This window comes from Heloderma suspectum, chromosome 9, assembly GCF_057233095.1.
Source record: "Heloderma suspectum isolate Gila_16-S chromosome 9, 16-S_ref, whole genome shotgun sequence".
NCBI lineage: Eukaryota > Metazoa > Chordata > Lepidosauria > Squamata > Helodermatidae > Heloderma > Heloderma suspectum.
Window position 1 is genome coordinate 25,153,706 of NC_139466.1, and position 23,133 is coordinate 25,176,838.

The 23,133-nt window shown below is 46.7% G+C and overlaps 1 protein-coding gene across 1 annotated transcript in view; it reads left to right on the forward strand.

The window, feature by feature from the left end:
- The window catches only part of SRPX2 (sushi repeat containing protein X-linked 2), a 37,347-nt gene that overhangs the window by 5,462 nt on the left and 8,752 nt on the right, over positions 1 to 23,133 (forward strand). The window contains exons 3-4 of the mRNA XM_084813275.1: positions 18,135 to 18,218; positions 22,373 to 22,564. Of these exons, the coding sequence (XP_084669401.1) occupies positions 18,135 to 18,218; positions 22,373 to 22,564 (276 nt within the window). The remainder of the gene's footprint in view (positions 1 to 18,134; positions 18,219 to 22,372; positions 22,565 to 23,133) is intronic.

The following is a 23,133-nucleotide window of genomic DNA, read 5'->3' on the forward strand; positions in this document are numbered from 1 at the left end:
TCATGGCCGCAATAGCAGAAGCTAATTTTTTCCACATGCCCAGTCTCCGGCTGATGAGGAGAGCGCTTGGCAAGCGATGGTTTGTCTGGAGCAGTTACAGACGGTAAGCAGAGAGAGGAGGGGAAGCGTCTTTCCTTCCTCAGCGAAGTCGCCGAGTTTCTTGGCTCATGTGTGCTGTTAAAAACCCATCCTTGCCTGGACGCCGTGAGACAAGCAGATATTTTCAGGAGACACGGTTCTTCTTACTGCAATCGTTTGCGAGCCTCTGGAAAACCTTGAGACAGATGTGCTTGGCCAGATGTGCCTGTGGCTTTAAAAAGGTCCCCTGCCTGCATAGGTTTGGAACTTTTTCCCAGCTGGGCTGCTGTGGTTTAATAGCGGCAGGACAGAAAAGAGTTTGAAGGAATGATGTCTCTCCCATCCTCCTTCAAATGCCAGGGTTGTGTTGTCCTTGTCTGATTAATTAGGGGTTGATCATAAGGTTTTGAACTGACTCATTTCACTGATGAATCAATGTTCACTCATGTTCACTCCTATGCTGAACATCCAGTGACCGAGTGGCTATAGGAGGGAGGGGGAATGCATGGCCCTGCAGATGTTGTCAGACTGGAACTCCCATCATCCCCCACTCTGCTGGCTGAGGATGATGGGAGTTGCAGCCCAACAACATCTGGAGGGCCACACATTCCCCACCCGTGGGCTATAGGATTCAGCAGACGCCCCAGAAGGTTTAAAGAACACCAAATACACTGGCGGTACAAAAAAAATACACTAGCGGCATGCCCGGAGACACTCCGCTAGCGGAATTGGTAAAATGGGGCAGATTCGTGGACAGGACATGGGCAGCACAGGGGAGGGGCATGTGTATGCCAAATCCTCTACCCCTTCAATCCCTGGCTCCATTGCTGTCAACGGCACAACTTCACCTCAACCCTTGACCTGGTGCAAGAGACATGGCGGGGGGGGGGGGGGTAAAAATAGCTGCCTCTGCAGCAGTGAGCACCAGGGCCGGCCCTACCATTAGGCAAAGTGAGGTGGTTGCCTCTGGTGGCAGATGCTGGGAAGTGGCAGCAAGGTGTTGGAGGAGAGAGCTGATTGTCAAGCGGCCTGCCCTGTGCCCCCTAAGCTAACCTGCTGCCTTCTGGTGCAGGGGAGGATGCATTTCCATTGTCATTGTTGAAGAAACAATCCAGTACAACATGGAACAGGAGAAGGCGGCATCTTTGTTTTTTGCCTCTGGCAGCAAAATGTCTTGGGCCAGCCCTGGCGAGCACCCCACCCCCACCCCCACCCCCATGGCATAGCATAGAAAATGGTGTAACTTGGCACTCAATCCCAGCATACTACCACCAGTATATAAGCCCCACACAGGGAGACTGTCACTCGCCAGCACAGTCCCTGCTTGGTGGGCCCTGGTGCAATTTCCAGGGATGCTGGGGGAAGGCCTGCTATTTTCCCACCACTTTTGGGTTTTCTGGTTGTGTGTCTTTCCCCTCCCAGGCTGAGGATGCATTTGAGACAGCAGACATTCCTCCAGGATAGTGGAGATAAACTGTCTCCAGTTTATTAGGGCTGCTCTGCCCATTTGAAGCCCTAATAAACAGATTCTGGGCTGGGTTTAGACCAGGATGCACACTGTGGAGAAAGTGGATCGGGAGGCATTTTTCTCCCTCTCTCACAATACTAGAACCTGGAGTCCTCCCATGAAGATGATGGGTGGGAGATTCAGGACAGATAAAAGGAAGGAAGGACTTCTTCATGCAGCGCATAGTTAAACTATGGAATTTGCTACCACAGGATGTAGTGATGGCCACCAATCTGGATGGCTTTAAAAGGGGGTTGGACCAATTCCTGGAGAAGGCTATCAATGGCTGTTAGTCCTGATAGCTATGTGCTACCTCCAGTATCGGAGGCAGTATGCCTATGTACTCCAGTTGCTGGGGCACATGGGCAGCAGGGTGCTGTTGCACTTGTGTCCTATTTGTGGGCAGCTGGTTGGCTACTGTATGAACAGAATGCTGGAGTAGGTGGACCCTTAGTCTGATCCAGCAGGGCTCTTCTTGTGTTTTTATGATGGCCACTTATGGATCACCAAATAAGAGCAAATGCATCACCAAAAAAGAGGACAAATTAGGACAGTGATTTGCATAACATTTTCATATGCCATTACTTACACACACACACACACACACACACACACACATACATATATATATATATATATATATAAACTAAATTGTCATACAGTACACCTCAGCATACTGTGGAAGAATGTGGCCACATGACCTGTGTGCCTACCTATGCAGACTGCTAACTGTTGATGGGCAAAAGTTCTTTTGGTTTTTTTGTTTAAACTGGAATTGGATGGGACAACCCTTCAAATAGAGGATAGCTTCAAACAGAGGACTGTCCCTGGCAAAAGAGGACAGCTGACTACCGTAGACCGGCCTAGCCTATCTCAGGGCTTCCAGCAATGAACTGTGCGGAATGAGGCACTTTCGCTATCTGCATTCCATCTTTGAGAGTGGGTGGTGTGTGACAATCATATTTATGGGCCCTGGAGCTGCAACCACTGTGGCCCAAGGAGGCTGATGCAGCCCTTTTCCCTTTAGGAAATGGCAAGGCAGACATCAGTCTTTCCCTTGAGGCTGGTGGCATGGGAACCTGATGCTGGAGACAGACAATATTGTTTGAGTGAGTGGGAAAGTGGTATGCTGCAGGAAACAGTTGTGTGTGGTGTGTACAAATTCCCCATGGGGTGCTGATGACCTCTGCAGTGACTGTAGCGTCTAGACTAGGCTTCTTTCTCTCTTCGGCCTGGCTGCTTCACTTAGCAGAACAATGGAAATGTCTTAGCCAGAGAGAGCTATAGTGTAAAAAAAAAAAACACCTATGGTAAAAATCCAAAATCAACTGTAAGGCAATGTCTTTACAACCAACCAAAATGTTGCAAAGTAGTGAGCCAGCCTTTGAGTTCTCCAGAATTCTTCATCAGGCTGGATGTCAAGCAAATCAGGGAGACGGCAGAAGAGAGAAACGTAAAACGTTCCTGAAACATGCCACTTCATCCTGTGATTGCGCATTTCAACACTCCTTCCTTATAACAGAAACACAGCCCCGCCCATAGAAAACTAGCATGTCAGGGTAAAGACCAGCCTAGAACCTTTCTCCCTGACAGCCTAGCTGTCCACGTGCAGGGCATGTTTTTCTATGGAGGAAAATGGTTCCATCATGGGAGGCACTGCGCCTCCTGCCAACAGTTGGAAGCGATACAGTTAAGAAACATGTTTACATGTTTAAGAAACATTTGTCTGGAACTGGCCCCTCTTCATCTGAGAGGTCTGCCGTGTTCTGCAAAGTAAAATGTCATCCATGGCAACCGTCTCTGCCGGCTCCCACCCTGTAGGAAGAACTCTTACCCTGGGCCTGAATTTGTGCTCAGCAGTGTGAGCTCCAGCTTTCTGGGGGCTGGGGGGCTTGAGTAAGATGCCCTCGGGGTCCCCCCTCCCTCAGTAGCTCCACCTCTTTCTTATCACTGTTGCTGCTGCCTGTTTGCTTGCTCTGTCCCTCTGGGCAGAGCCTGGCCTTTGATAGGAACCGAGGCAAAGGGGTCTCTGGTGGGGGGCCTCCTCTCTCATTTGGCTGGGCAGGCTGACGTGGCAGCAGCAACACTCCAAACAGTGGCCTCTAACCACCATTTTAATTTCCCACAATCATGCCCCTATTGGGCTCCTCCAAGGACAGAGGCCCCAACAGAGGATGATGCCCAGTTCCTGCCAGGGCCCACACAGCCACAGGGGCCTGTGTCCCTGGAGAAGCCTGCTGAAGTCCCAGTCGCTGAGGAAGAGGGGGGCATTGCCTCAGAAGAGGAGGCTGAGCACCCCCACAAGTCCCAGGGAGTGATGGTACCAGAGGAGGCAGGCCCAACTCAGGGAACTTCGACGAAGTGCTAGGCTGCAGCAGAAGTCTACTCGGGAGGAAAGGGGCTCCCCACGAGTAGGGCTCAGACCACAAGGAGAGCTCTAATGGACTGCAGCTGGGCCCTGGGTGGGGCAGCAGGCTCTGCTGTTAAAAGCCTTCAGTGGCCGGGTAGCCAATGTTGGAAACAACACCGTTCCAGCAGCTCTAGCACCTGGGGCCTTGCCCCCCAGATCTTGCCCTGTGTGACTGACGCTCTGTGATACTGACCCTTGGACTCCTTCTTGACTCTGTTAATGGACCGTGTGATGTATCTGACTACCTCACCATGTTTTGATCTCTACCTCTTCTTTTGACCACCACTGCCTTACCCTGACCCCATGTATCTGAATGCTTGACCATTTCTCTGCCTACTTGACCACACTGTTATTTACATCCCTGTATTGACTAGCAAAGAGCCAAGACTCAGTTTGGAGTGGGATACAGAGCAACTTTCTGCCCAGGGCAACCACCAGCAGTGGACCCAACCAGAGAACTGGAGTCCTGGTAGCCCAGTCCTATCTTCTGGGTTCCAGTCCTCACCGGGGCAAGATTAGAGGAGGCTGCTTCTCACCTGTCACTTCTTGGTGCTTCTCGCTCACCTGGAGAGGTCAGGTGAATAGGCAGCAACAGCAAGAAGGAAAAACAGAAGGATAGGGAAACTACTGAGGATTGGCAGTGGGCCCCCATGAGAGTGTGAGCCTTGGCAGATGCCCAATGATGCTAACCCCTGGTGCCGGCCCAGAATGCTAGGCTCTCTCCTGAAACACACAAAGCAATGCTAGGTTGGCTGAAGACATTCTGTTACCTGAGGTGTAACACAAAATGGTGCGCATCCCCAGTCAAGATGCAGAATACCCAAAGGTGCCCACAGTATTTTCACACCTGAGCCAGAAAATCCCACAAGGACCTCTTGTTGTTGTTGTTCAGTCGTTAAGTTGTGTCCGACTCTTCGTGACCCCATGGACCATAGCACGCCAGGCCTTCCTGTCCTTTGCTCTCTCCCAGAGTGTGCTCAAGTTCATATTCATTGCATTCGTGATGCTATCCAACCATCTCATCCTCTGCCGTCCCCTTCTCCTTTTGCCTTCAATCTTTCCCAGCATCAGGGTCTTTTCCAGGGAGTTTTCGCATTTGGTGGCCAAAATATTTGAGCTTCAGTTTCAGTATCTGTCCTTCCAATGAGCACTCAGGGTTGATTTCCTTTAGGATGGACTGATTTGACCTCCTTGCAGTCCAGGGGACTCGTAAGAGTCTTCTCCAGCACCACAGTTCGAAAGGCATCAATTCTTCCTTATAGTCCAGCTCTCACAGCCATACGTTGCTACGGGGAAAACCATAGCTTTGATTATACGAATCTTTGTTGGCAAGGTGATGTCTCTGCTTCTAACTATGCTGTCTAGGTTTGCCATAGCTTTCCTCCCAAGGAGCAAGCGTCTTTTAATTTCATGGCTACAGTCACCGTCTGCGGTGATCTTGGAGCCCAAGAAAATAAAATCTGTCACTGCTTCCATTTCTTCCCCTTCTATATGCCAGGAAGTGATGGCACCAGATGCCATGATCTTCGTTTTTTTAATGTTGAGTTTCAGACCAGCTTTTGCACTCTCCACTTTCACCCTCAACAAGAGGCTCTTTAGATCCTCTTAGCTTTCTGCCATTCGGGTGGTATCGTCTGTGTATCTGAAGTTGTTGATAATTCTCCCGGCAATCTGACCTGTGATTCATCCAACCCGGCGTTTCTCATGATGTATTCTGCATATAAATTAAATAAGCAGGGCGACAATATACAGCCTTGTTGTACTCCTTTCCCAATTTTGAACCAATCAGTTGTTCCATGCCTGGTTCTTACTGTTGCTTCTTGACCCTCATACAGGTTTCTCAGGAGACAGGTAAGGTGGTCTGGTACTCCCATCTCTTTCAGAATTTGCCACAGTTTGTTGTGATCCACACAATCAAAGGCTTTAGCGTAGTCATTGAAGCAGAAATAGACGTTTTTCTGGAATTCTCTTGCTTTCTCCATGATCCAGCGGATGTTGGCGATTTGATCTCTAGTTCCTCTGCCTCTTCAAAACCTAGCTTGTACTTCTGGTAGTTCTCGGTTCACATACTGCTGCAGCCTAGCTTGTAGGATTTTGAGCATAACCTTGCTGGCATGTGAAATGAGCGCAATTGTACAGTAGTTTGAACACTCTTTGGCATTGCCCTTCTTTGGAATTGGAATGTAAACTGACCTTTTCCGGTCTTGTGGCCATTGTTGAGTGTTCCAAATTTGTTGGCATATTGAGTGCAGCACTTTCACAGCATCATCTTTTAGGATCTTAAATAGCTCAGCTGGAATACTGTCATCTCTGCTAGCTTTGTTGTTAATAATGCTTCCTAAGGCCCACTTGACTTCACTCTCTAGGATGTCCGGCTCAAGTTCAGTGACCGCACTATCATGGCTATCAGGGACGTTAAGATCTGTCCTGTATAGTTCTTCTGTGTATTCTTTCCACCTCTTCTTAATCTCATCTGCTTCTGTGAGGTCCCTGCCTTCTTTGTCCTTTATCATGCCCGTCTTTGCACAAAACGTTCCCTTGAGATCTCCAATTTTCTTGAAGAGATCTCTAGTCTTTCCCATTCTGTTGTTTTCCTCAATTTCTTTGCATTGTTCATTTAAGAAGGCCTTCTTGTCTCTCCTTGCTATTCTCTGGAACTCTGCATTCAGTTGGATATATCTTCCCCTTTCTCCCTTGCTTTTCACTTCCCTTCTTTCCTCAGCTACTTGTAAAGCCTCATCAGACAGCCACTTGGCTTTCTTGCATTTCTTTTTCTTTGGGATGGATTGAGTTGCTGCCTCCTGAACAATGTTACGGACCTCTGTCCATAGTTCCTCAGGCACTCTGTCTATCAGGTCTAATCCCTTAAATCTATTCCTCACTTCCACTGTATATTCATAAGGGATATGATTTAGGTCATACCTGAATGGTTTAGTGGTTTTCCCTACTTTCTTGAATTTAAGCCGAAATTTTGCAAGAAGCAGCTCATGATCTGAGCGACAGTCAGCTCCAGGTCTTGTCTTTACTGACTGTATGGAGCTTCTCTATCTTTGGCTGCAAAGTACATAGTCAATCTGGTTTCGATATTGACCATCTGGTGATGTCCATGTGTAGAGTCGCCTCTTGTGCTGTTGGAAAAGAGTGTTTGCTATGATCAGCGTGTTCTCTTGGCAAAACTCTATTAGCCTTTGTCCTGCTTCATTTTGTACACCAAGGCCATGCCTGCCTGTTCTCCCGGAGATTTCTTGACTTCCTACTTTAGCATTCCAATCCCCTATGATGAAGAGGACATCTTTTTTTGGTGTTAGTTCTAGAAGGTGTTGTAGGTCTTCATAGAACCGATCAACTCAGCTTCTTCGGCCTCAGTGGTTGGGGCATAGACTTGAATTACTGTGTTGAATGGTTTGCCTTGGATTCGTACTGAGATCATTCTGTCATTTTTGAGATTGTACCCCAGTACTGCTTTTCCCACCCTTTTGTTGACTATGAGTGCTACTCCATTTCTTCTAAAGGATTCTTGCCCACAGTAGTAGATATGATGGTCACCTGAATTAAATTCACCCATGCTTGTCCATTTTAGTTCGCTGATTCCCAAGATGTCGATGTTCAATCTTGCCATCTCATGTTTGACCACCTCCAGCTTACCTTGATTCATTGATCTTACATTCCAGGTTCCTAAACAATATTGTTACAGCATTGGATTTTCTTTTCACCACCAGACACATCCACAGCTGAGTGTCCTTTTGGCTTTGGCCCAGCCGCTTCACTCTTTCTGGCGCTACTTGGAAATGCCCTCTGCTCTTCCCCAGTAGTATATTGGACACCTTCTGACCTGAGGGGCTCATCTTCTGGCGTCATCTCTTTTAGCCTTGTGATACATTCCATGGGGTTTTCTTGGCAAGAATACTGGAGTGGGTTGCCATTTCCTTCTCCAGTGGACCACATTTTGTCAGAACTCTCTGCCATGACCTGTCCATCTTGCGTGGCCCTGCACGGCATAGCTTATGGCTTCACTGAGTTACGCAAGCCCCTTCGCCACAACAAGGCAGTGATCCATGAAGGGGCAAGGACCTCTCCCTGCTTGTAAAAATACAATAGGGAGAGCAATTCCAGAAACGGCACTCCCTGCCCTCTCCCTCTCCACCTTGTAGGCGGCACGGTTCTTCCCCGTCTCCGTGCTCATAACTGCAGTGTGGAGCAGGTGAGAAGGGGGTGTTCCTGGGGGAGGGGAGGAGACTGCAGAAGCATTATTACAATGTTTCCTATGTGTCGTCCAGCGTCTTCACCCCCTGCTCCAAAGCCCCCAGCTAGACAGCCAAAATTGGCTGTCTAGACGCAAATGCAGGGCGGCCGGAGCGCAGAGAAGAAGATCCCCTCCGTGCCCTGTCCACCCTGCATTGGATAGTTGGCCATCTCCGAGTTCAGAGGTGGCCGACTACCCCCTTAGGAAATTCTCTCTGCTCTTCCCCAGTAGTATATTGGACACCTTCCGACCTGAGGGGCTCATCTTCCGGCGTCATCTCTTTTAGCCTTGTGATACGTTCCATGGGGTTTTCTTGGCAAGAATACTGGAGTGGGTTGCCATTTCCTTCTCCAGTAGACCACATGCCATTTCCTTCTCCAGTGGACCACATCCAAAGTAACCATTTGCTGCCCTTTTATGACACCCCGAATCAGCTGCCTGAAGCAGCCACCTCAGTCTCCACTTAATGGCAGCCTCTGAGCATGTGCAGCATGCTTTCTAATCACCAGGAGGCATGCCACTCTTATGGGGGTGAGGCGGGTGGGAGAAGCAATTCTATGCCAGACATTCTAGCATCTAGTCAGCCTCGAGTTTTGGCATCTCTCCTCTTAGAAGCAAAAAGATGCTCTCAACCAGAGCCACTGAAACATCTGGCATTTTGCTTAGCAGAGATGTGGTTTCGGGCCTAACGCAGGGCGGGTGAGGGAGATTGTGCCTCATTTCAGGCATGAGTAAATGAAATTAGGTAGACAGAGAGACGGGTCCGTTCACGAGTTGAAACTGCCGTGATTCAGAGGAGTGCCTGGGTGGTGGAGAGGATGACCTGTGCCCTCTGGAATGAGAGGGAACCCAGTGGAAACGTGACCTCATAGTGCTGGAATGCCACCCTGCCAGCTCTCCTTTTTCATTCATTCGGGAGCCAAATGCATTCTGTGCCACTCACCGCAGATGATATTTTTGTCTCCATGCATGTCCCAGTTCTGTTCTGTACATCTTTGCAGAAAGGGCAAAGGCATCAGGGCTGTTTTGTCTAAAAGAGTTGAAGACCAGAACAAGAGATAGAGCGAAGCTTGCAATCTACCCTTTGGCCTCCTTTGGAGGCCCACTTCAGAGCGATCCAGTGGGTGCTTTGATATAGGAAAGGGTCAGTAATAGCAGCATTGTTTTTCCAAGGATCATCATCACCTACAAGTAGGATCCCAGATTCTCCTTAGCGCCTATTCTGGAAAACTGACGCAGACACCTCATTCCGAGGCGAGTTTTCCACATGTTCGATACCCAAAGGATCACTGTCGAAAGGCATCCTGGAAATGCCAAACATTACATCATAGAGCACATACGAAGCGCCTTATACTGACTCAGACCTTTGATCAGTGGAGGATAATGTCTCCAATGTCAGTGGGGCGGTGAATCCACTCCAGGTTTCAGTCAAAACTAGTCAGAACTCTAAAGGAGCTCACCAAGGTGCAGAAGCTAGGACTGGACTCTCTGGGACCAAATTCCAGGGTCCTGGAGCCCAGGGGTGGCCCCAAATGAGCACCCAGACAGCAGCAGGGGATGAGGGCATTAGGGCAGCAGAAGCAAACTCCAGTTTATTCCCTCAGTCATTATGGAGCTATGGTTTAAGTGAGTTTAAAATGCAAAACTGCACATGCTCAGAGTATCATTTTTAAAAAGGGTTGGCAACACAGTTTTGTTGTTGTTATATCAGGAACGTAGGAGCACCTGTAAAGCATGGGATGGTGATGAGGGGCCAAGATAAAAGTTTGTTATGTGCTTCACAAGCCGGGATGTTGGAGAAATCCACAATGGAACCAAATGAGTTTGGATTTTCATGAATCCAGCCACAGATTCTGCAGCAGGCTTTTCCCTGGACCAGTTTTCTAATTTTCCCTAATTTTGCACAAATTTCATTGTAGAAAAAAATGCAAAATAAAAAAAGACCCAGTGAAAAATGTGCATTTCCCTCATAGGCTAAAGCATGCAGATGAGCATTTAGGGGGAATTTGTGCATTTTCACATGTGCGAATTTGCACAAATGCACACTTGCGCAAATTCAGAAACAAAAAAAATCAGGTTCTGTCGATGGGTGGTTGGTGGAACAAAAGGTGCCTGACAATCTGTGAAACAAGTGAAGTAATACACATGGCCATTTAAAGAGGGTCCCATAAAACTAATAAGTCCAAGGTATAAAATTACCTAGCTGAACCACTGATTGGTGGTTTCTTCTTGTGCCAATTGGCTCCTGGGAGGGGTTAAACCTCTCCTCCCCATGTACCACAGTCCCACTCATGATTGCCTTCTCCTGCAGCTGCTATATGCAGTATAAAAAAAATTGCAGGCCAACAAGTCCCACATTTAACATAACATGGCGTTTGGCCCTCACACAAAGAGACCTTTTAACTGGAGTTGCCAGGGGTTGGACTTGCAACCGTCCACATGCAAAGCATGTGCTCTATCACCAAGCTATGGCCTCTCTCACAGGGAATCTATCTTTAAGGTGACTGCTTGTACATTGCCAAAAAAAAAGAGGAAAAAAGAGAACAGAGATTTGCATAACATTTGCATGTGCTGATTTATATGAATGGATGGAAATTTAGAAGTATGATTCTAATTTAAATAGGAATACAGTACATCTCACTGTTGTGGGGAAGACTGTGACCAGCTGACCTGTGTGCCTGCTGCTTAGGCTGCTGTACAGGTTAGAGATGTACAGGATGCGTCTGTGCTTTACAGATTGCCAGGCGTCTTTCATTCCGTTGGCCGCTCATTGGCGGAATCAGACTTTTTGTAGGAGGTTTTTATTCATTTGCAAATGTGTATTAGCTCTAATGCGGACTTGCGCTAATGTACACTTGCGCTAATACACGGTAGCGCAAGTGTGCATTAGCACAAATCTCCCCACTCCCCCGCCAAGTAAAAAACTGGTCCGCAAGTCTGCAGAATCTGCACAACTTGGAAAAAGCTGGTCCGCTGAGGAACCCACAGGTCGGATCCATAGAAATCCAATCTCATTTGTATCAGTTGCAGATTTCTCCAATATCCCTAGTCCAGGTGTTGCTAACTGCAGATGGGCAACCGCAGGGCCCCTGTTGCTCTCCCTTTTTATGGCTCTTTATCTTTAAACTGGTCTTGGAATGGACACTGCCCTTCAAATGGGGGGGTGCCTTCAAATAGGGGACTGTCCTCTGTAAAGCAAGACACAAGGCCACAATCTATACTGGTGATATTTACAAAACCTAGTTTTTCCCCTTAGGGCAACATACTCATCCTCGCCCTGATCCAGCACTTGAGACCAAATAGATGGATGCAGGTGGCATGGCAACTGCAATACAAAACCAAACAGTAGCATCAAACCCGATATGTTAATTTGAGCTTCAAAGTGCCTGCAGGGGCAGAGTACAAAGGTTTCACTGCAACCCGTTTTTCATCACTTCCCACAATAGATCCCTGTCTTATTCCCAAGGCTGGTGCAACTGCACGAGCAACGCAAGAAGCTGCTCAGATGATAGTATATTATTATTTATGATGATGATGATAGTATGTCGTTATTTTCTGTAATTTTCTTTTTCTGGAATGGTGCTATTTCTAGGGTCTCCTCGAAGCAGTTCACACTCCTAAGAGCTGTGCTGCAGGATCCTTTGCGACAAGCATGGGGAACCTCCTGCCCAGGGATGTCAGAGAAATCCGCAACAGAACCAAATGAGTTTGGATTTTATGAATCTGACCTGGGGATTCCACGGCAGACTGGCTTTCCCCCTGTCCGGCAGATTCCGCGGACTTGTGGACCATTTTTCTAAATTTCCTGAATTTTGTGCAAATTTTTGCTGAAGAAAAATAGCAAAATTTTAAAAAACAGCACAGAATGTGCATTCCCCCGCCCCCAGGCTAAAGCATGAAAATGCGCATTGCAACCCTCCCTCAGGTTGTGCTGAGCAGTTGGCTTAAAGTAGCAAACTCTTGTAGCTGGACTTTGTTATCCAAAAGAAGGAGCTCCCCCAAACTGAAAGAGATTTGATTCCATGCTATGAAATATAGGTTGGGAAATCTTTCCCTGGAGTGACCAGTAGTCTGCCTGAAATGTTTGGTTCATGAATAGACTAAGTCGTGCTCTGCCCATCTCTGCTTCCGTGACACTTCCTGTGCTTAATAGGGCTGGTATGAGAAACTATTTAGTCTGATGGTGCGTGCTAACAACCTTAACCAGGCTGCAGCCGGTGGGGAAATATTTGTGCAAGAGCCCTTTTCTGGAGATATGTGCTCCAATAGTCATAGCTTTCTTTTAAGCCTGGGGAGCCAATTTACACACACACACACTGCTTGCTGATCCTAACATAAAACTACAGTTTTGTGTCCCTCCGCTTCCCTGAGTGGCAGAAATCTTTAGATCAGCTTTACAGGACTAGTTTGCTTGTGGTATTTTTGTGGGATCTGTTTAATTTTCAAATATACAGGTAGAACAAAGAGGTGGTATAGATTGGGCCCAGAGGGAGAGGCAAGCAAATGAGCAGTGGCAACAGTATTCAGGGAGAGGAGATGGGTGTGCTCAGGGAGGGGGGCCTACTGCGAGCATCTTGCCCAACCCCCAACCCCCCGACCTCCATAAAAACCTGGCAACTTACAATGTCTTTGTTATAATAGTTTATGAATACCCAAGCAGAGCGTAGTGGAAGCAAGTAGCATCCTTCTACAGTAGGCAGCACAACTGCTAAATCCTGCAGTGCATCCAATTCTCAACCCTGTTTTTAGCCAACTCCAGCTCAAAACTCTCAACTCTCTGCCTCTGTCAGTCTCCAAAGTCAAAACGTGCGGCTACCTTGTCTTTCGCCGCACCCACCCACTGGCAAACACTGATCTCAGATTCTTCTTTGCAAGCAGATGGAGCACGAAAGAAAACATTCCTCAAAATCACTTTCTCCCACTGAGGAAAGACCAGCTTTTTGTCCCTGACTATTGTTGTTGTTCAGTCGTTAAGTCGTGTCCGACTCTTCGTGACCCCATGGACCATAGCATGCCAGGCCTTCCTGTCCTGCGCTCTCTCCCGGAGTGTGCTCAAGTCCATATTCATTGCATCGGTGATGCTATCTAGCCATTTCATCCTCTGCTGTCCCCTTCTCCTCATGCCTTCAATCTTTCCCAGCATCAGGGACTTTTCCAGTGACTTTTCTCTTCACATTAGGTGGCCAAAATATTTTGAGCTTCAGCTTCAGTATCTGTCCTTCCAATGAGCACTCAGGGTTGATTTCCTTTAGGATTGACTGATTTGACCTCCTTGCACTCCAGGGGACTCATAAGAGTTTTCTCCAGCACCACAGTTTGAAAGCATTGATTCTTCAGCGCTCAGCCTTCCTTAGAGTCCAGCTCTCACAGCCATATGTTGCTGCTGGGAAAACCATAGCTTTGATTATACAAACCTTTGTTGGCAAGGTATGTCTTTGCTTCTTACTATGCTGTCTAGGTTTGCCATAGCTTTCCTCCCAAGGAGCAAGTGTCTTTTAATTTCATGGCTACAGTCACCGTCTGCGGTGATCTTGGAGCCCAAGAAAATAAAATCTGTCACTGCTTCCATTTCTTCCCCTTCTATATGCCAGGAAGTGATGGCATCAGATGCCATGATCTTAGTTTTTTTAATGTTGAGTTTCAAACCAGCTTTTGCACTCTCCTCTTTCACCCTCAACAAGAGGCTCTTTAGATCCTCTTAGCTTTCTGCCATTAGGGTGGTATCGTCTGCGTATCTGAGGTTGTTGATAATTCTCCCGGCAATCTTAATTCTGACCTGTGATTCATCCAACCCGGCGTTTCTCATGATGTACTCTGCATATAAATTAAATATGCAGGGCGACAATATACAGCCTTGTCATACTCCTTTCCCAATTTTGAACCAATCGGTTGTTCCATGTCCGGTTCTTACTGTTGCTTCTCGTACAGGTTTCACAGGAGACAGGTAAGGTGGTCTGGTACTCCCATCTCTTTCAGAATTTGCCACAGTTTGTTGTGATCCACACAATCAAAGGCTTTAGCGTAGTCATTGAAGCAGAAATAGACGTTTTTCTGGAATTCTCTTGCTTTCTCCATGATCCAGCGAATGTTGGCGATTTGATCTCTAGTTCCTCTGCCTCTTTGAAACCCAGCTTGTACTTCCAGTAGTTCACGGTTCACATACTGCTGAAGCCTAGCTTGTAGGATTTTGAACATAACCTTGCTGGCATGTGAAATGAGTGCAATTGTACGGTAGTTTGAACACTCTTTGGCATTGCCCTTCTTTGGAATTGGAATGTAAACTGACCTTTTCCGGTCTTGTGGCCATTGTTGAGTGTTCCAAATTTGTTGGCATATTGAGTGCAGCACTTTCACAGCATCATCTTTTAGGATCTTAAATAGCTCAGCTGGAATACTGTCATCTCTGCTAGCTTTGTTGTTACTAATGCTTCCTAAGGCCCACTTGACTTCACTCTCTACGATGTCCGGCTCAAGTTCAGTGACCGCACTATCATGGCTATCAGGGACATTCAGATCTTTCCTGTATAGTTTTTCTGTGTATTCTTTCCTCCTCTTAATCTCATCTGCTTCTGTGAGGTCCCTGCCTTCTTTGTCCTTTATCATGCCCGTCTTTGCACAAAACGTTCCCTTGAGATCTCCGATTTTCTTGAAAAGATCTCTAGTCTTTCCCATTCTATTGTTTTCCTCGATTTCTTTGCATTGTTCATTTAAGAAGGCCTTCTTGTCTCTCCTTGCTATTCTCTGGAACGCTGCATTCAGTTGGATATATCTTCCCCTTTCTCCCTTGCTTTTCGCTTCCCTTCTTTCCTCAGCTACTTGTAAAGCCTCATCAGACAGCCACTTTGCTTTCTTACATTTCTTTTTCTTTGGGATGGATTGAGTTGCTGCCTCCTGAACAATGTTATGGACCTCCGTCCATAGTTCCTTAGGCATTCTGTCTATCAGGTCTAATCCCTTCAATCTATTCCTCACCTCCACTGTATATTCATAAGGGATAAGATTTAGGTCATACCTGAATGGTTTAGTGGTTTTCCCTACGTTCTTCAATTTAAGCCAAAATTTTGCAACAAGCAGCTCATGATCTGAGCCACAGATCTTGTTTTTACTGACTGTATAGAGCTTCTCCATCTTTGGCTGCAAAGGTCTTGTTTTTACTGACTGTATAGAGCTTCTCCATCTTTGGCTGCAAAGGACATAATCTGGTTTTGATATTGACCATCTGGTGATGTCCATGTGTAGAGTCGCCTCTTGTGCTGTTGGAAAAGAGTGTTTGCTATGATCAGCGTGTTCTCTTGGCAAAACTCTATTAGCCTTTGTCCTCCTTCATTTTGTACACCAAGGTCATGCTTGCCTGTTATCGCGGTTATTTCTTGACTTCCTACTTTAGCATTCCAATCCTCTATGATAAAGAGGACATCTTTTTTTGGTGTTAGTTCTAGAAGGTGTTGTAGGTCTTCATAGAACTGATCAACCTCAGCTTCTTCGGCCTCAGTGGTTGGGGCATAGACTTGAATTACTGTGATGTTGAATGGTTTGCCTTGGATTCGTACTGAGATCATTCTGTCATTTTTGAGATTGTACCCCAGTACTGCTTTTCCCACCCTTTTGTTGACTATGAGTGCTACTCCATTTCTTCTAAAGGATTCTTGCCCACAGTAGTAGATATGATGGTCACCTGAATTAAATTCGCCCATGCTTGTCCATTTTAGTTCGCTGATTCCCAAGATGTCGATGTTCAATCTTGCCATCTCATGTTTGACCACCTCCAGCTTACCTTGATTCATTGATCTTACATTCCAGATTCCTAAACAATATTGTTCTTTACAGCATCGGACGTTCTTTTCACTACCAGACACATCCACAGCTGAGTGTCCTTTCGGCTTTGGCCCAGCCGCTTCACTCTTTCTGGCACTACTTGGAAATTCCCTCTGCTCTTCCCCAGTAGTATATTGGACACCTTCCGACATGAGGGGCTCATCTTCCGGCGTCATATCTTTTAGCCTTGTGATATGTTCCATGGGGTTTTCTTGGCAAGAATACTGGAGTGGGTTGCCATTTCCTTCTCCAGTGGACCACATTTTGTCAGAACTCTCCACCATGACCTGTCCGTCTTGGGTGGCCCTGCACGGCATAGCTTATGGCTTCACTGAGTTACGCAAGCCCCTTCGCCACAACAAGGCAGTGATCCATGAAGGGGCAGTGATCCATGAAGGGGCCCTGACTATTAGCAAGTGACTATTAATGCCATGTTGTCACACTTCACATCAACCTCGCCATCTGTAGTATGTGAAATGGTAGCAGACTACACACTACATTTTGCCTTTTAGGCGTGCATGTATGATAGAGCAAGGGTAGACAGAAAGTAGATCTCCAGATGTTTTGGACTTCGACTCCCAGCATTCCTGACCCATTGGCCACTCTGGCCGGGGCTTTGGGGAGTTAAAGTCCCAGACATCGGGAGATATACCTTCTGCCCACCCCTGCAATAGAGTCAAGACAAATGGAACCTGCAACTAAATCTTATAATGCAGAATGCTCCAGCTACCTCATTCCATTTCCCCTCCTCCATAGTTTTCTGTGTCATCCCACCCACCACTCACCCTTCTGCACTCAGCATTTCATGGCCACTGAACATGCTCAGTTCTCATTGGGCTGCTTGGGGGACGGGGAGCATTGTCCCCTAGGTGGCTTTTCTTCTAAATACATTTTGTACTTCTGCAAACTTTGGGGTTCCCCCAAACCTGCTAATACTTCCCTCTTGTGCACAGATGGTGTCATTGGGGCTACCTAAGTAATGGTACTCCAGCCTGAGCACTGGAAATAGAGGGAATGAGACCTCCTCCACCCGCACTCCATAGTTTTACTTCTGGAGACCCAAGAGACTGCATTGGATGTGGAGAATTCTCAAGGAGTTAAATTCGAGTGCATGCTGGAGACAAACCCAAATAACTGACTTTTATCTTTTTAGAGGAACAGCATCTATCACTTCTTCACCCCAGCATGTTTGGTTGCAACCTGCAATCTTGATCTAAATTAAGGCTGCAAAGCCCCTCATCCATTTCATCTTAAGATTTTTACAGTCCACAGAATGGGGTTTTAATCACTCCCACCAACATACTCCCCCCGCCCCTCGTTTCTTTGTTTTGCTTAACATCCAGCTTGGAAAAGAATTTGGAGGCTTTTCTACATGAGACATTTATTGTGCACTCATCATTCCCTACTCACAGTTCTTTATGGGTTCTTTAGACAACATTGTGACCCTCCAGTTTCACTTCTGTGTCTAACCAACATCTCTGACAACTTTTTTTTAGAGCAGGGGAAATGCAGCATTTAATTGTAAAAGCGAATGAAAACGCTTTTTTCACTTGTGAATTTGTGCTATTCCGCTATACTACAGTGCCACCTAGAGGTTATGTAGCAGAAAAGTAGGAAAGGAAACCCTCTTTGTCTAGTGCCTGGATGTCAATTCTGCAACAAAACCAAAAGTAGATTCAGCAGATTAACAACCTCATGTAGAAAAACTCTTGAAGAGCTCAAAAGCATGCTCATACTTGTGACATTTCTTAATCGTTTTTTTCAAGGTGTTTACATGAGCTTTTGGATATTTGGTTCTAATGGACCAACACAGCTACCTGCTATAATTTTTGTCTAGTGCATTTGTGTCCATGGTAACTTAAGCTTCTTAAAAGACTGATCAAGGAGAGTGATACTTAATAGGGAGAAGGCCAAAAACAAAACAAAACAAAACTCCCTGGTCAACAGATCCAGACCCATTTCAGCATGACCCGTAATGACGTCATGGGGTGACCCTATCCTGACTTGGGATAGAAAGAAGGATGTGGCCCAAACTGGAGATAAGCCCTGTCACTTTCTCTTTCTTTCCTCCTCCATTCTAGGATCTGGCTACTCTGCTGCAGAAAGGCAAACGAATGAGGTGCACATTGAGGAAACCTCACATGTTCTTGCCCCAGAATATCGAGGTAAGAGCTTTTAGACTGAAGAAGTTAAAATAATTTTAGAACAGGGGTGCAGAACCAAAAGCCTGGGGTCCCAATCCAGCCCTCTGGGCCTCCCCAACATGCCATGCCTCCTTGTCTTGGTCCCACCCCCTTTCCCCTCCCGCTGGTCGTTTTGTGTTATCCCGGCTTTTGTGCAGTTTTTCCCTCCTTCTAAAAGGCTGAAATGCCTCTCTGTGGGCTTAGTGACCGGCAGTAAGAGCTTTAAGCTAAAATATGCTGGTATTTGTTGCCCTGCTCCCCTTTGCCTTTGGCCCCACCCACCACTGGAATGTGGCCCCCTAGAGCTTCTCCAAAATGGAATTTGGCCTTGGGCTGCACCTTGTCTTAAAACCTTCCCTGTAGCTCTTAAGTGATTTCTTAAAAAGCTGAGCCCTGCCCAGGTTGCAGACATAACAATTCTGAGAGGGTAGGGAAGCGGGGACAGTCTGGAGTGCCGTTGGCATGCTGCCATTCCTTTGCTTCCTCCTCCCACCCCCTTGAGATCTAGGGGACTGAAGAGGCAAACACTAAGTGTCTGAGGGCAACCTTATACATGCAGTCAACTGAGGGTGTGGGCAAGGAACAGCACCAAAGCCGCTCATCCCACCTCTTTGTGTCCACAGACGCAGCATGAGTGAGAAAGGACTGCGAGCACATAGGACTCTTCCTGCAAACCCTGGGCTAGTCAGGTTTCCAAATTGCAAGGAAGAGCCCCGCATATACAGCTGTATGAGTGTAGGGCCCTTTCTCATTAACACCAAGCGTGAGACCCCCTAGGGGGCATGGCCAGCAGACATGGTAGTGCTTCCCCTTCCACGTCGTGGGGGCCTGGGAGGAATATCTCCATGCTCCTCGTCTCTGAGGGGTAGTTCGTGGAAGTGGAGTCCACTCCTATCCAAATCAAACCCAAGCAGAACCGGCGCCAAGACATAGTGCCATTGGGCAACTGCCAAAGCCCCAGTGGTCCAGTAAGGCCCACTGCTGATGCCTATCCTGGGCCCTCCATACATACATACATACATACATACATACATATATACATGAATATGATAGACTAACAACAGAGTAATTTAAAAAGATAGTGCTAAATGTTTCAGCTTCTGCCTTCATAAGTAGTTGTGATATTTAAATGCTTTGCTGTTGTGGTGCTTCACACACACACAGACATACACACACACACACAGACATACACACACACACACTTCTGGTCCTTTTTGTTCTGTCATCTTCTCATTGACAGAATCGGGTTTTTTTCTAATTTTCCGAATTCATGCAAATTTGTATCGAAGCAAATTCACACTTGGACAAACTCACACTTGCGAAACTGCACGATCACCTCCCAAATGTGGAAATCCCATCAAAATGCACATTTTCATGCTTTAGCCTGTGGGGGAAATGCACATTTTCAGCTGTTTTTTTAATTGTATATTTTTCTACGACTATATTTGCATAAAATTCCGGAAAGTAAAAGAACCAGTCCACAAGTGTGCGGAATCCATGTGACTCAGGAAAAGCTGTCTCATTTTATTTTGTTGCATATATATATATATATATATATATATATATATATATGATGGAATCAGATATAGACATAAGGGAGGTCAGAGAATATATATTCTCTGTGACTGGATCTATATTAAATTCCCACAATGTCCCTGATGTAGCATCACTCTGAGGCAATTAAAAGGCCTCAGAGTGGCCTTTTAGACTCAGCCATTTGGTGCTGCTTGCAGCATTGTTCAGAACAAGGCTGTCTCCTGCCATCACCTGGTAAACCCAAGGTAGGTGGCCGCTTGTGCATTGCCAAAAATGAGGAAATGAATTACCAAAAAGGGGAATATGTATTTGCATAAAATTTGCCTATGCCATTTTATAGGTATATGTGCCAATTTTGGAAATAATTACGAATTTTTCAATAGAAATACAATATCTGTCACCATAGTGGGGAAGACTCAGGTGGCCTGTGTGCCAGCCTGGTCAATCTGCTGTTCAGGTGATAACTGCTGATGGGCAACTTCAAGGTCTCTGCTCTAATTTCTTGGAGTTATCTTTGAACCGGACTTGGACTGGGCAGCCTTTCAAGCAGAGGATGCCTCCAAATAGAGGACTGTTCTCTGACAGCACTTGAAATAGAGGGATGTCCTCTGTAAAGTAGGACACATTGCTACCCTAGCCTGAGAGGCCTCACCAATGGAGGAGGGCCCCTTGAACCTGGAACTGGCCCTATCTCTGAGGTAATTATATGGGGATGTGTCTCAGATATGATGGTTCTCACTGCTAGTGTCTCCCGCATACCGATGTAGAATGTCATCCATGGAAGCAGGAGGAGGAGGAAGGGAAGAATGAATACGGATGTTGCTAGGCAACTACCACCATGGTCACATATACTCCCCCAGAATAGGGCATGGCCTGCCTGGAGAATGTCAGCCATGGGATCCCATGGGGACAGCCAGCAGCTGCTGTTTGATCTGTGGCTGGGTCAGCCCTGGCAAATATAATTGATATTAAGGGGGGGAAATAGCCGAGACCAAAGAAATATACTGCGGTTACTGAATCCAAAGCAAGTTAGCAGAAATGTGAAATTGGGGACAGCTGGTTGGGGAAGCATCGAGGCTGAAAGCTGAGCTATTGTTTGCCAGGACTGGTCCTCCAGATGTTGTTTTCAATGCCTGGTACATGCTAAAGAATAATAAAGAGAATTCCATGGAGCATGTACTGAGTGCCTTCTCTCAGAAACCCATAATGACTGGATTAGGAGGAAAGGCTCCTAACACTGCAGGCACGATGATTCTGTGGCAAGCTCAAACATTGCCAGCTGCTGGTTTTTGAGCACCCTTGGGCAAGACACCTTCAATGGGCCCCCTCCCTCTGTGAGTCTCCCTTCCCGCAGCCATTGTCACCAGCTGCCCTCACTCTTCCTTCTCTTTCTCACCATTGCTACCACTGGCTTGCTTGACAGGCAGAGAGCCAGGGAGCAAGTAGGAGGTGGCATCTACTTCTCTTTCTCACCACCATTGTTGTCTGGGCCAAGAGGCAGATAAACAAGCAGGTTGCAATGGCGAAGCGGAGGAGCTAGTCCAGGAGGCTCACATCAGTGGGCCCTTGGTAGGTTGTGGGCCCTCAGCAGGTGCCCAACCATGCCTAGCCTTGACGCCAGCCCTGGTCCCAAACCTCAACACTCATTTTCAGAAATTAACTATTAGTTAGAGTAGATAACGAATGGAATGGTTGGAGAAAGGGGGCTAGTGCTGCATGAGAAAATAACCCCTTGAAATATTTTTTTCAGTGTTACGATTCAACAATCACTTATTCATGTATCTTATTCTAGACATGTATACCCTGCCTTTCCACCCCTATCAGCCCCCACCAAGGTGGCTTACAACAATATCCAAAGGCCAGGGATGGCCCTGCCATTAGGCAGAGTGAAGCAGCCACCTCAGACAGCAGATTTTGAGTGTCATGAAAGGGTAGCAAATTTTTCGTTTTTTAAGGCACAGTCCTATGCAAGTTCAGACAGAAAAAAAGGCCTACAACTCCCAGCATGCCCCAGCCAGCCATGCTGGCTAGGGCACACTGGGAGTTATAGGCCTTTTTTTCTGTCTAAACATGCATAGGATTGCACCCTTAATTTATTCGTGTTTTTTTACTACCAGGAATAGGGAGAGGTGCTTGTGAGATGTTCTGCCTCCTGTGCCAAAATAACTTGGCTGGCTTTGGATACTATGCACCTCAACTGAGGTGGGAGCACCATTTGCTGCTCTACCTCAAACAACAACATTTCTTGGGCCAGGTCTGCAAAAGGCAGTTAATAATAATGAAACAAAATAGAACTATCCCATAAAGACAAAGAGCAGCAACCCATAACAGCTGAAAAAATCTGTGATTTTATTGGGGCTGAAAAGTTAGCAGCATAGGACCTAAATATGGCTGGTCATCAAAGCATCACATCATCTGAGTACCAAGGCCCTGTCTTTGGCAGTCACCCATTTCATTTCCAAAGCTGGGAGCACCCAGACTAGGACCTCTGGAGAACCTCTCGGGTATATATGGGGGACAGGTGGTCCTTCAGATCACAGCAGATTTTGCTCTTGATAGACAGAACCTATGGAGGTCTCCATCTTTGTTCTTCTCTCCAGTTCCCCAGTGGTGTCACCTGTTAAACGTTTACCATGGGGAGGCAACCTGCTACTCTCCCCGCGGAGGGAACTACCGCAGCAGCACGGGGACTCGCTGTGAGCTCTCCTGCGACCATGGATACCGCTTGATTGGCCAGAGGTCCGTGCAGTGCTTGCTAAACCGTCGCTGGTCTGGGACTGCCTACTGCAGACGTAAGTGTTCACTTCCTGTGGCCACTCAGGGGTGGGCACGCCCATATAGGTGAACTAGGCGGTCGCCTAGGGTGCCAAGTTAAGTGGGGTGCCAAATTTGAAGGAAAAAATACAATTAAAAAAACCAAAATGATGAAGATGTAATTATGTTTATAATACACTGAATATCATAGGTGTCCACAGGAATTTTAAGCATTAAAAATACTTGCTTCACCGTCTATCTTGGCTGAAAAGGATGCAACAAATATTTTATTTTATCTGATTTCAGAAACATTGGTTGGACAGGTGGAAAAACCAGATAATTATGGCTCTGTTTAAATAAATACACTTACAAGTATTAAACAGAAAACAGGGACAAAATGTTGCCCAGTTTACCAAAAACCTCCCTCTAAATCTGCCCTTGGGGTTTGGGGGTGGAGAGGGGCCAGTTGCATGGCTTGTCCTAGGGCACCAGTTGCTGCAAGCTAGGCTAGGGCTGCCCCTGTGACCAGTTACAGCCATGTCTATCTTCGGGAAACCTATTAAAGTTATGCCATGGTGCACGCACTCACTCACACACGCACCCACCC